Source organism: Cryptotermes secundus, unplaced genomic scaffold (genome assembly GCF_002891405.2).
Source record: "Cryptotermes secundus unplaced genomic scaffold, Csec_1.0 scaffold537, whole genome shotgun sequence".
Classification (NCBI taxonomy): Eukaryota; Metazoa; Arthropoda; class Insecta; order Blattodea; family Kalotermitidae; genus Cryptotermes; species Cryptotermes secundus.
Window position 1 is genome coordinate 2,110,319 of NW_019740661.1, and position 14,351 is coordinate 2,124,669.

Here is a 14,351-nt window from a genome sequence, read left to right on the forward strand (position 1 = left end):
GCCACTGTTCTGTAAGAAAATGCAGATTCCCCGCAAGCCTCTAGAAGACCTTGATGACACTGTCGTGCTGTACGGCNTACAGCATCTGGTAATTCAATCTTTATCCACCTCCGTTGTTCCTGTTTCGAAAACATCGTGACAACACTACATTAGACCGCCAGCTATGTTCTTCTAGTCACTGTGCATGCGCGTGATGTGGGAAGGGAGAGTCCATTTGCTCTGAGGTAAGGTAGGTATGTAACTGACGTGTGTATAAGCAACATTATTTGGTTCCGTTGCATGGCGTCTCTACAGCAGTGTTGCCACTATTAAAGTTCCAACCCTCGTATAAAAAGTGCACTGAATAGGGCTTATTATGTAATATTGATTCCTATAATAACGAAAGGTGATTATGAGAACGGTGAGATGAGTGACTAGACAAACAAATGTCTCTTCCGAAAATTTTCTTCATTTGACCTAATTTATCTCCTCATACCTTCTTTCTTTTTCTTCCTCCTCCTTTTCATTTCTACTGTTCCTTTTATTCGTAGATTCTAAAGGGTTCTGACGACGGTGTTCAAAAACCCAGTGATTCTGACTCCTCCTACTTCTTCACTATCTTCTTCTTCCACTCCTTTTCACCGGTCTCTTTCTCCCTCTCCTGCTACATCACCTTCTTTCTCTTCCTCTTCATGGGGTCACGTCCCAATTTGCCAGAACATTACAACAGACAGGAATGGCAGGAACACACGAAGACTGCACGCACGGCCACTGGCGCGGCACAGGTCAGGTTTTAGCAAGAAAAGTTCTGTACCGATCGGGTAGATATGCAGCTTAACATTACTAGAGCTGGAATACGGGGTTGCGGAGAACTGATTAAAATAGCGCCGTGGCCTATTTTCAGGCCATCTCCTGTACAGTGTATACAACCAACACGATTTGCTCTAGATTTCAGTTCTTCACATGTTGATTAAAGTAATGAAGCTCATTTCAACTGAGCATAGCATTCCAATTCACAAATTTACAATTATTTCTCACATTTCGATTTGGAAATCTATACGCCCCTTGAAAAATTGAAAGACCAGTCCCACTGTCGTTTCTAGTGGCCAGAATTCGAAAACGGACTGGTGCAACTGCACTGAAAGCGAGGTAATTCCGCTTGCTCACATTTATCCCTGCCACCAAGACATCTACATTTCTCTACACGCGGAGACCTGCTGAGTGAGTGTCGAGTGTTACCCGGTTCCAGTAGAAATTAAAGGACAATTTAACGTTTTAAATGAAAGCTATAATTGCGCACGTTGTTTTGTATGGGTATGAAACATGGTCTCTCTCGCTTAGAAACCAAGAAAGGTTCAGGATATATGAGAACAGGTGCTGAAGGGAATAAGTCGATCTCACAGAAAGAAATCAACAGAAGGATGGTGAAGTGCATAACGAGGAGCCTCACAAGTTGTGCCCTTCACCAACCAGTCAGTAAGCAGGCCGCTTTTGAACCGTGGAGCTCAGATCAAAGAGGATGAAATTATAAAGACATGTAGAGGGCATTGGATATATTAGAAATGCATATATAATTTCCGTTTAAAAATCGAAAGGAAAAAGGATTACTTGGGGGACTAGGCGTACAAAGAAGGATAATATTGTCACGTATCCGGGGTTCCGTGACAAATAATTGTGGATTCTGGATTAGACGAACCTGTTTATTGGATAACTCGTTTACAGTTACAACTACAGTCACTCTGAAATCTCGTCTTGCAGACGATGCGACCTAACTAGTCCGTCATCTCTTACGTTTCGTCCTCTGGTTCTTGGCTGAGCTGGTTTCTCAGCTCTGCTCCCTTTGCCACTGATCTGTCCTCTGATCTGGTCTCCTCTGATCTCTTATCTTCTACAGTCGGACGGACTACAAGACACCTTCTTGAAGGATTTCGTTGTAGAGGGAACTTCGTTGTCTCGCGAACATGTTTTCATTTTTAGGTGATACGTTGATTTTATCTCTAGTAGCTATTGGTTGTAGCGGGGACAACGCTTATTGAGCCGTTTCCCGGCAATGGACGCTTCTGTATGCGATGTCTTCGAAACGTGTTTTAACAAGCCGTTGTCTAGCAATTGACGCCCGTTCAGATATTCTGGCTGGTAGGTAGCACGCCACAATATTAAAATTGAAATGGAGGAAAAAGAGCTTGAGGGTGTGGACAGCATTCAGCTGACTCAGGATGGGGTCCAGTAGCGTGAGTAGGGTAATAAAGCTTCTGGTTGCATAAAATATGGGGATTTTTTTTTAAATAGCTGAGTGAGTATTTGCTGGAAGGTGCCTGCTCCGTGAAATTAACGGTCGCCCGACAAAGACACCAACGGAAAATTGAAGCAGATGTTGAATGACTTTAAGAAATAGGATGATATGAACTGTACAAGTTACTGTGTACTTTCTGATGTGCGGTGGAAACTTTTTAAAAATATTTACAAACACTTGAACACAAACATTGTTTGGCTACGTATGAAGCACGCACTATTAGCAGAGAGATAATCTGTATAGAGTTTTGGACCCTTTCTTAGACAGTGAAGCCACTGCGCCGAACGCAATTATTTTCTCTCAGGGAAATTCTCGTGAATTTTTCGGTGTTAAAACTAAGCAACTACTTTAAGCCCCTCCCCCCACCCCGACTTACGCAATTCATAATTCATTCCGAAGATTTCCCTGTAGGATGGAAACCGTTAAGTCCAACAGTACTTAAATGCGATATACTTCTTTGTCATATTAGTTTCATTGGATAGTTTTGTTATTCCTTAGTGGGATGGGACTGAGTCCACTTGGCATTGCGGCCACTTCTGGCCTATTGTACCAGCCCCAGATGATAGGTGAGGGTGATTTTGGAGCAATTGGTGGAATGAAGATTGGCAGGGGGAAACCGAAGTACTCAGGGAAAACCTGCCCCAGCGCAACTTTCTTCACCACAAATTCCACATGACCAGATCCGGAAGCGAACCCGGGCCTTAGCGGTGGGAACCCAGCCACTAACCGCCTGAGCTATGGCGCGGCCTCAATAGATGGTTATAGCTAGTAAAGTATATACAATAAAAATGATTAAAATTCACCACATTATACTGTATTATGTATATAAACCCTAAATAACCGGTATTGATGACCGTGGAGTTCAAAGTACGTAAACAGTTTAAACAAAAATAAAACTTACGAGTACTTGTGTACCCGTGTGTCTACGGATCCTGAAAGTCGGATCGATGTAAGCCTGGGACTTCATTGTAGTTTGTTCAGCTGTGTCAATTTGTGCTGACAAGTTCCCCACAAGCACGTTACAGTGCTCTCTGGAACAGCAACGGTGAATAAACACGACATGAATTCTGAATGAATAGTTACTGAGTGGTGATTCTACACAGAGCCTTTCCCCCTGCATTGCCTAAACCCTAGTTATTAAGGGTCGGTCCTCTTACGTAAAGACCGCGCCACACAAACTCAATTGGATTCAATGGCCACACAGCGGTCGCAACAAATATGTAATGTAGAAGTTTGCCGACTTTTCAGAGCAATATATTCCTTCCGTTTTCAGTGTCGAAGAGTAAACCAAGCAAGTAAGGGCCGCGCCATAGCTCAAGCGGTTAGTCGCTGGCTTCCCACCGCGGCGGCACGGGTTCGATCCCGGGTCTGGTCAAGTGGGATTTGTGGTGGACAAAGTGGCGCTGGGGTGTGTTTTCTCCGAGTACTTCGGTTTCCCCTGCCAATCTTCATTCCACCAAATTCTCCATCACCATAATCGCCCGGGGCAGGCTACAATAGGCCAATCAGTGACCGCCGTGGCGAGTGGACCCAGTTGGACTCCACCCCCCCATCACTAAGCGAATTTAAAAAAATAAATAAAAAAAAAACAAGCAAGTAGCCAGCAAATAGCGGGCATTATATCCCAGAAGACAACACACTAGTGCAAAATTAAAGTATAAATTTACGTCTAACTGTCATATGAAAGTGCTATATGAGTACCGAAAGCACAACCATCCTATTTATTATGAAAAACGCTTCTCAGTGAATTGGTCACCCACCGAATCAAGTCTATCAATACAGGCGATAATCCGTTCGCCTCTTCATCTTTTTTCCTCCGTTTCTCCGTCTCCAGTTTGGTATTTAGGAGACAGTACGCGGTGCTTCATAGTACGCAAAGCGATTTACAGCCACTGACGTTTCGTTGCTTCGAAACCATATAATACATAAAGCCATAACTATGGTGTGTCACTGCAGTAAATAATTGTGCATTAGTTGACACAAATATACATTAAACATAAAAAAAAACCCTCCGTGGTCTGTAACCGACTGAGCGACCGCAGCTTGTCTCCGAAGTTAGTGTCAACTCCTGTGGATAGAGGGTGTCACGTGGTCAAAACAACGGATCCCCACGGCCGTTAATCACGGTTTTCTAGACCGGAGCCGCTATTCCTTTGAAATAACTCCTCAATTATCCTCACAAGGCTGAGTGGACCCCGTTCCAGACCCAATACTTCTCAGAAGATCTGGTAGCGCCGAGAATCGAACCCGGGACCTCTGAATCGGTAGCCAGGAACTCTGACCACTAAACCACAGATGAGGTCACCATAATAAATAGGAAATGTAATTGTGTCAGTACCGATTAAATTCAGAGAAATCTGGTTAAAGTGCCGGTGTTTTAACTAGTCATTTATCCAAGTAAAACTGTTCTAGTTGCTCTTTCCTATCGTGAGTGTAACGCAGAACACCCCGAGATGTTATGAAATGTGCTCCATGTTTTCGCCAATACGTAACATAGCTACCCTGTTAAGTCGATGTGCAAGTATTGCTATACTCATTTCCAGGGTTTATTTATTTTCACTTACATGCATTTATTTTAATTTCTTAATAAATCCTTCTTCCTTCTACGAGTTATGTCCTCTAGCCTGTTCCCATTCAGAATTAATCTGAAACTCTGTACCTTATAGAGAGCCGGTAGAACTACTTGCATGGGGAATCAGCTCTCACAAGGCCAATACTTTACGCAAGGCAACACAAGCAGGCAATAAACTCAGACATCCATGATTCAATCTATACATCCACACTCCCCCCATACACCTTCATGGTATAGTGCGTAATTAGTTGAGCACAGGGGCAATTTTACCTTACCATGATTCGAGTGGGATGCGAACTCACGATCACAATATTCGAGCGAGCGAAAACGTTTCGTGTCTTAGATCGCTTAGCGCTGTGTTACTATTGATTTTCATCCAGACTTTTGCCTAACATACTTGCATATGGTGATACAAGGTGTAACCGTACGCCCCTCGCCAAAATTATTTAATTAAGGATACGAACAACTTATGCATTTTTAACGCCATGAGACGCTCCTCCGGCGAGATACCATCCCAGGACCCGTCTAGTTGTAATTCAGCTATTGTCCTCCTTAGGCTTAGGGTGTCACTATTGTCCCTTACGTCGTCAGTTTACTCCCAGCATCATAAACCCATGAACTGACCTGGTGCGAGACCGGCCAGGAGGGGTCTTGGATTCCCTGCTCGTGTGCCTTGAAGACCTACAAAGGTTTACGGGTATCTCCAAAATGTGGATGTAGGACAGATGTCGGGCTCGACCCTTCGCTTTCTCGTTTATGTTTCTATTTTTCGTTTTTAGGCCAACTGGGGGACTGGTAAAGAGAGGAAAGTCAGTTATAGGGAGTTGAGGAGGACAGTTGTTGAAAGATAGACGGAGAACAGAGAAGTGTTTTACAGTAGTGGTAGCGAGTGGGCGGACGGAGCGGCTAGCTTGGAGAATAATGTAAATATTGATCATTAATGAAACTTTAAATTAAAACTGCAATCCAAGGTGTTCTCTAGCCCCTGGATTCATGAACCCCGAAGTGGGTTCCACTCCCATATCCGAAGCATCCGTATCCTGTGATTAAGACCTCAAGCTCGAGCGAAAGTCGTGGCAGCTGTACGTCGGCGGACGGCTACAAGGAAAGAAACCATATGCCTGGCGAAGAACGAGCAATTCTTCTTACATAAAATACGGATTATTTCCATCTTCAGGACGCAGACTACGCATGGAATCATGTTCAGCGACATCAGCAAGTCCCCTTGAAGTTTTTCCCAGAAAACTGACGTGAGATATCGCTTGTTGAAACTGTGTACAATGCATTGAGTCATCCGGCCTGGGATGTTAACCTGATGAAACCTACGTCCCTGAAAGAGCGACAGGACAGAACAATGCAACTTGTTATTTCTGAACTGCCATCCACAGCGCCGCTGGTAATACCAACACAACACTGCCCAGTATTGCATTGCAAACCCTGAAGTGTGCCGGATGTGAGGGAAACTGCCGTTGTCCAGAGAGTCGGCTTGTTCGGGTTACCAAACAATTCACAGATACACAAGAAATGCATGAAGAGTATATATCGACAAACATGATGGAGAAGGATCACTTACAAGGCCTAGACACCTACACCTCGATGAAAGGATAATATTGAAATTAATACTGAGGAATTTGATTTGGTTCATCCTGGTCCGTCACGCTAACAATAATACAAAAGGATAATCAACTCCTCGTGTGTCTGATAAAATTATTTTTCTTTCTTTCCTTTTTAATCTTTTATCCTTGACATCTTTCAGTCTTAGAGACCATCTTCAGAAGGATATATCAATTCAAGGGGAAACTACTATTACAAAATTTATTTTAAACCACATTTGTAAACGGATTAATTGTAATAATTTATAAATATTTTAATATATTCATGGACATCGCTGTAATTGTTAAAGGGTCAGGTTTTATATTCATGGTATTGTGATGATACTGTATGTATGTATTGATATTGACCAAACACATTGTAATATAGTTTCTGCCCGTATTGATATATCCTGACGATGGTCTCTCAGACCGAAATATGCCAAGGACGAAAGATTAAAAAGGAAAGAAAGAAAAAGAAGACTGTTTTCTTCATAGTCACAGCCGTGAACACCTCAAATCTTACAAAGAAAAAGAACATTTTATCAGTCACACTGGACGGGTTGATTATCCTTCTGTAATATTGAGGAAGTACAGCATGAAAATTGGATTGAATTCACCTGGTTTAGGATAGGGCGCAGTGGTGTGCTCCTGCGAATTTTCAGGATACGTGTACATAAAAGGCGAGTATTTCTGGTCTAGCTGAGCAACTACTAGTTCCTCATGAACAGCTCTGCTCCACGGACTTCGCTTTGACGTATTCTAAATACAAAGCATATGTAGGTATTTCTTATCACATTGATTAACGCACATTTTACTGTTTCATTCAAAGTTTGGTCACAAATAATATTTGTTTATCCTTCATCTAGTCTCAGCTGGAAACCGTGCCATAGGGACCTAGGTCCTATATTTTCTCCTTTCAGTAAATTGGTGGGATGTTAGCCAAATGTTAAGGAGACGCCCGTTTCTGTAATATTCTGAGACTTTGGAAGGGGGGGGGCAACTGTTACATGAAAGTATGTCCCCTTCTTCAGTTGTGTTAAAATTTAAAATGTGAGAGAAGAGACGCTGGGCCCCAGCCGAGTTCGTGGCAATGCTTTTTGTCATTCAAATAGCATTCCTGCTGGAGACCATGTGAAATTTCCCGCAGAGTTGTTCCAGGAAGACTGCGAGATGCATTGTCTACATAACGTCACATTCCAAAACGGGACACGCCCTTCATCTAAACAAAGACACATCCAGCTATCAAATTCATGACTCCCGACACCCCTCAAGTACAGAGTTCGACTTAGCGAAAGAAAAAATTTTGTTCCGTCATGCATGCCGATCTCTGTTAATCCACTGGCTCTGGGACTTCCGTCAGTTCAAGGGATTTTACCTGTCAATGCGACAGAATTCAAGTTGAAATACTTTATTTGTATGAAAGCAAATTTAGTCTCCCTACGAGGACGTTTTCTTATAGATCTAGTTCTGAGTAGTCAGAAACAGCTTAACAGCTCGTCATTCAATCAGATTTTCCATAAAAGTGAAGATTTAGAACAGCAACTGAGCAATTTACACGCAAATCTATGTATTATTGAAGTTAATAATTGTGCGCAAATTAATATCGTAAAACCAAATCAAATTAAAGTTAACGGTGGTATTATTCATAGCGCTTATTAGGGAGCGCCTAACAGGAAGATAGCGGCTGTCCATCTTCCATTACTCATTTAGGCCTACATTTAATGATTTCAGCCCGATCGTTTTTCGAATCACCGTAATTCCACATTTGTTCTTATGCGCCAGGGAGCAGACACATATTGTTATATGTTGGGTTAGAACAGTTTGAACTGTATAGCCGTGAAGCACCATTGATTTCGAACAGAGAATATCGCATGCAATTTGAACTTTATTTGAATGAACCATTTTCTTCTTTAGGTATAACATCTCACAAAGTGATTAACAGCGTTCAGTTGTTTTGCTATAGGTCTCTGAAGTTCTAGCTTTTGTGTAACTGTGTAAATATAGGGGATATTGGGTAGGCCGCGAGCAAAATTACGGGGACGTTTGGGTTACGTGTAAGTAACCAGTGAATACAGAGCATTGTATTTATAACGAAGGGCTGCATTACTTACTTACTTACTCCTGGAGCTGAGCCCTTCTTGAGGAGCCGCCAATTCTGCAGCTACTCAAGAATTTCCCAGCATTTTATGGAACCCGAAGGTTCATTACCGTGTTCACAAGAGTCCTACACTGGTCCCTATCCTGAGCCAGATCATTCCAATTCATACCATCCCATCATCTCTCTCTAAGATACATTTTAATATTGTCCACACATCTACGTCTTGGTCTTCCCAGTGTCCTCCTTCTTTCCGGCTTTCCCACCATTATCCTATATGCATTCCTCTTCTCCCCCATTCGTGCTACATGCCCTGCCCACCTCATCTTCCTTGAGAAGGTACACATTCTTTACTTTTAATAAATATTAACAAATTCTTTTTGACATGATATTACTTATATTGTAGCATCCTGATGCACTTTTCATTATTAACAGTTAGTTCCACAGTTTCACGCGCAACACTAATGTTCTATAACACTTTTTTTTTAATGCTAGTGGGGTGGGACTAAGTCCCTTGTACTGCGGTCACTTCTGGCCTATTGTAGGAGCCCCAGATGATAGGTGAGGGTGATTGTGGAGCAATTGGTGGAATGAAGATTGACGGGGGAAACCGAAGTACTCGGAGAAAATCTGCCCCAGAGTCATTTTGTCCATCACAAATCCTACTTGACCAGACCCGGGGTTGAACCCAGGCCGCCGCGGTGGGAAGCCAGCTACTAACCGCTTGACCTATGGAGCGGCCTCTATAAAACTTACTAAAAGTTATTCACTTTACAGTTTTCCACTACATGTTTCGACCAATGTGGTCACCATCAGGCCTTAAATAATATGGCGGAGGATACCGTTGTCTCCTGTATCGTTGCTTAGGTTGTTAATATTAGTGTGTTCCGAAATACTAATAAGCTTACCACAAAATAAATTCCCAAGGATCTGAGTCTGAAAAAAGGAATTTTAAGACGGAAAACACTTCGAATGCTAAAATATCTTAGGTTGAAACAAGCACAAGAATATGACGACATTTCAAGTACGGATTGGCAGTCAAAGTCTTTAGTTACCCCAGAAATTGGAAGGAAGCTGCAAAGAACGATGGAACCTCAGCCAAAATGTAACGAAACAGCATAAATGGAGGAAACAGAATCGAGTGCATTGAGCGTTGGACCGCAAACTGTCATCCGCTGTTTCTGACACTTGCTGAACTGCAAAGGCGTTCAGAACGTGGAGAGATATAAGTTTCTGAGTGAAAGTTTGACGCTTCCACAAAATGTAAACATTCGATGATAAGAATATCCAAAGCAGACGATGAAACGCAACAGAAACACTGTAAGAAGTAAGTTGCCGTACAGCACTCACTGAAGCTGACATGAAGAAGCAATTGAAAACTAGTACATAGTGAACAGAGACAGTTTTTACTTCTTTTGTGACTCCCTAATCTGTTCCAATTAACCCACGGTACGAACAAAATATTTCCTTTGCTGCGATTGTTATTGTAGATGATTGTACGACAATTTTATCTGTATGTTGGCTGATCAATATTTGTCGTTATGGTCGATCTTACCACCAACACCGCTGTTATATTACTGCCACGAGCACCACGTCTCGACCATAGCAGTATTTCCACATTACCACTACAACACCACCAATACCCCGCCATATTAAGGTAGTCTTCAATCATTTTATTCGCCTGGAAAGACTGAAGAAAAACTTGCCACATTAATTTCTGCTGTTGCCGTCTTCGAATTACTCTCATCATCATCAACATCATCATCATCACGGACTACTATGAAATTTATATTTTTATGACTCGATATGTTGGTAACCTCAGCACACTCCCTTCTTACAACATGTCGCCTTTTGACACAAGATATTGAAAATATGAGACTAATCACTCACTCATGGAACTGAGCCCTTCACGAGAAGCTGCCAATTGTTCAGCTACTCAAGAATTTCTTAGCATTTTATGGAACCCGAAAGTTCATTGCCGTGTTGCCTTCCACTTGTCCCTATCCTGAGCCAGATCAATCCAATCCATACAATCCCATCCTTTAACTCTAAGATCTATTTTAATATTGTCCACACACCTTCTTCTTGGTTTTCCTAATGGTCTCTTTCCTTCAGGCTTTCAACCAATATTCAGTATGCAATCCTTCTCTTCCCCCATTCATGCTACATGCCCTGCCCACCTCATCCTCCTTGTCTTGATCATTCTAATTACCGTATTTAGGCATGTATAGGCCGCGTGCGTGTATAGGCCGCAGCACAATTTTCAGACAGAAATTATAGAAAAAATAATTTTCTTGGAATATTATTTCAGGAGTAGAACACCCTGTATTACTAATTATGAATATAATTTTTTTTAAATGAAGTGTGATTTCGAATATTTTGAATATAAGCCGCACCCCAGTTTTCCTCTTGAATTTTTGGCAAAAAATGTGGGGCCTATACATGCGTAAATAGGGTATACTGGAGAAGAGTACACGTTATGGCTCCTCATTATGCAGTTTTCTCCAACCTCCCGTCATGTCATCTCTCTTTGGTCCAAATATTCTCCTCAACACCCTGTTCTCAAACACCCTCAGTCTATTTCCCTCCCTCAATACCAGAGACCAAGATTCACACCCATACAAAACGACAGGCAATATTATAATTTCATGTATTCTAATTTTTATATTTTTAGACAGCAGATGAGAAGACGAAATGTTCTGCACTGAATGGTAGCAAGCATTACCTACATTCAGTCTCCTCTCAATTTCCTCTTTAATCAGGCTTTGATTTGTTATAGTCATTCCCAAATACCTGAACTGTGCCAAATTTTCAAAACATTTGCTAGCTATCTTTATGTCATGATTTTGCCCTGCATTTTGGTCACGAGACAGCAACATATACTTAGTTTCCTCTATGTTTACTTCTCGACCAACCTCCTTACTAGCGTCATTTAAAATTTGTGTTTTTCTTTATGGTATCTACATTATCACTCAGGAGATTCACATAATCGGCATAGACCAACAGCTGATGTGTCCCGTTTAATTTCAGTCCCACCTGGCTTCCCTGGACCTTCCTAATGCCATATTCTAAGGCAAAGTTGAAAAGGAGTGGCGATAAAGCATCTCCTTGTTTTAGACCGTTCTGGATAGGAAATTTATCAGACAAATATTTACCTACACGGACTTTATTATACGTTTCGTTTAAACACATTTTAACCAGCTTAACTTGTTTCACAGGTTTACCAAACTCTATCAGAATATTGTACAATACTTCCCTCCTAACTGAATCATAGGCTTTCTTCAAGTCTACGAACAGCTGATGTACTGTCTCACTGTACTCCCATTTTTTCTCCAGTATCTGAGGAAAGCAAAATATCTGTTCAGTAGTTGATCTGTTACGTTGAAACCCACGCTGATGATACCGAAAAAATTCATCTGTATACGGACTTAACCTTGAGAGAAGAATATTGGATGAAATTTTGTATGAAGTTGAGTGATATCCCACGATAATTACTACAGTCAGTTTTATCAGCCTTCTTGTGAACTAGTATAGTAATAGACTCCTTCCACTGATCAGGGAATTTTTCCTTATTCCAAATAGAATTAATTAGCTTATCGGTCTTAAAGACCGCCTCTGTGGTGTATAGGTCGGAGCTCATGGTTACAGATCCAGACGTCTCGGGTTCCATTCCCGGCGCTACCAATTTTTCTGAGAAGTAATGGATCTGCAACGGGGTCAACTCAGCCTGGTGAGGATAACTGAAGAGCTACTTCAAGGAAAAAACGGCTCCGGTCTAGAAAACCGAAAACTAATCGTCGTGGGGATTAGTTGGGCTGACCACGCTACAACCTCTATCGGCTAAAGTTTGCACTAACCTCGCCGATAAGCGGCGGTCGCTCGGTCGGTATAGTTCGCTTGCGGACTAAAACCACGGAGTTTGTTTTTATTTGTTATAGATCTTAGAACGTAATATTTCACCTCCAACATGAAACTAATACAGAACAAATTCATATATGAATTACTTGTGAATTACCTATTGACGTTTTGGAATTGTGTTACACACAACACCAGTAGCCGATCACTGTGGCCGCGAGGTCTAATGCTCGCTCGAATACTGGGATCGTGAGTTCGAATCCCACTCGAAGGATGGATGTTTGTTTTATTTATTCTGTTTTTGCTGCCCTGTGTAAGTAACGGTCTTGCGACGGACTGATCACCCGTCCAAGGAGTCCTATCGACTGTTTCAGGGTTAAGAAACTGAAGTGAAACAAAGAGTTTCACGGATGCTCCAAAGTGGAGGGATCAGGAAATACAGAGTTACGGTAACGTTTGGTACAGAGCTGGCTCGATGTTTTAATTGTTATGTTAAGGGCCGTTCAGAGGAAACCTGTATACACGATGCTAGCGGAAGCGTTATGTAGTGGTTTCAGCAGCACCCCAGAGAGCTTTTTGCGGAGGAAACCAGAGGCTGGTGCGTTAGTGGGATGCATATTAATTATTAAAGAACTGTGTAGACCATATTTAAATATCGAAATTTATTCGGTCTTGTACAACAAATCTTTGTACTTTCATCTTTTAACTTACATATGAAAGTTAGGATATTGCAAGAAAAGAAGACCGAACTAATTTTATCATAAAATTGAAGCTCTAAGAATAAAAAATTACATCACACATCTTTTTTCCCATTGGATACAGATCGCTTTATGCATTATGGAAAGATATTTTTTATTCAGACAACTATGTTACTACACGAACAAAATTAGGGGCAGGGAAGAATTTTATACAGCAAAATCACTCTAGACTAATGCATAAATATGGTGGTTAAATATAGTTCGGTTGTTTAAATAGAGTTAAATATCAGGGAAGTTTATACAGGAGATTTCCATGGTCAATAATGTTGATTGCTGTTATCTTTCACAGATGAGAAGGACAAGATGTCGGCGCCTTTTCACCGGGGTGAGAAGAATTCTTATGTGACTGAGGGCTCAACAGAAATAATATCCAGGTAAATAATAGACAAAAAATATAATGATTCTGACGCTCCTAAATTGGGAGTCTCGGTTCAGTGATGATGACTTATTTTGAGAGAGAGAGCGAGATGAAAATCTTTATGGGTCGAAACTTCAGGAATAATTGACAAGAGTCGTCCACGACTTTTTGTCTAAGTTGTTCGGTAAACTGTGGTAACGTAGAGCTGTTCATTACACGAGGAGGTTCAAAATCACCCACATACTCGTTAAAAAGGCGCCTGTTTCAGAGGATCCCGAATGTTGAAAATGTGTTTGGCATTCAGCTATAAAAATATTGACCAAGGGCCTTTCTGGAAAGCACAGACCAGTCTCCTGTAAGTGTAAGTTGTCTGGGACAAGTAGCTTTCAAGGTAAGGCCAATCACCTAAGGAGGATCCTCTCAGACTGACAAGAAAGCCTAAACCACTTAAGAACTTATATTGTAGGCGTTCTTTGCGCAGAGAGGGTTTGAGGTGGCTGTGTCTGTTTGTTCGCTCGGAGTAAATATTCCAGTAATCGATTTTCTTGCATTCGGAACAGACATAATGAACAACATAAAAATATACTGAAATGCCTATTATTGATTTTAGCGTAAAGACACCCTAATCAGCAACTTTGGGTTAGAAAACTCATTAAGTTGTTAATAAATTGGATAAAATATGGCGTGTGGTGAATACAATCAGAGAGATGGGGTAAAAAGAGGCTCGATACAATTGCATAACGAGGGGTTTCATAACTTGCACTCGTCTTAAAATATTATTAGAATAATTAAATCACATAGAAAAAGATACGCGGGGTATGTAGCACGCATGGGAGAGGAGAGAAATGG

At 41.5% G+C, this 14,351-nt stretch overlaps 1 protein-coding gene across 1 annotated transcript in view; it reads left to right on the top strand.

The window, feature by feature from the left end:
• Positions 1 to 14,351, top strand: part of LOC111872498 (fibrillin-3) — a 136,802-nt gene that overhangs the window by 68,023 nt on the left and 54,428 nt on the right. Inside the window, exon 3 of the mRNA XM_023866478.2 lies at positions 13,434 to 13,518. Coding sequence (XP_023722246.1) covers positions 13,434 to 13,518 — 85 coding nt within the window. The remainder of the gene's footprint in view (positions 1 to 13,433; positions 13,519 to 14,351) is intronic.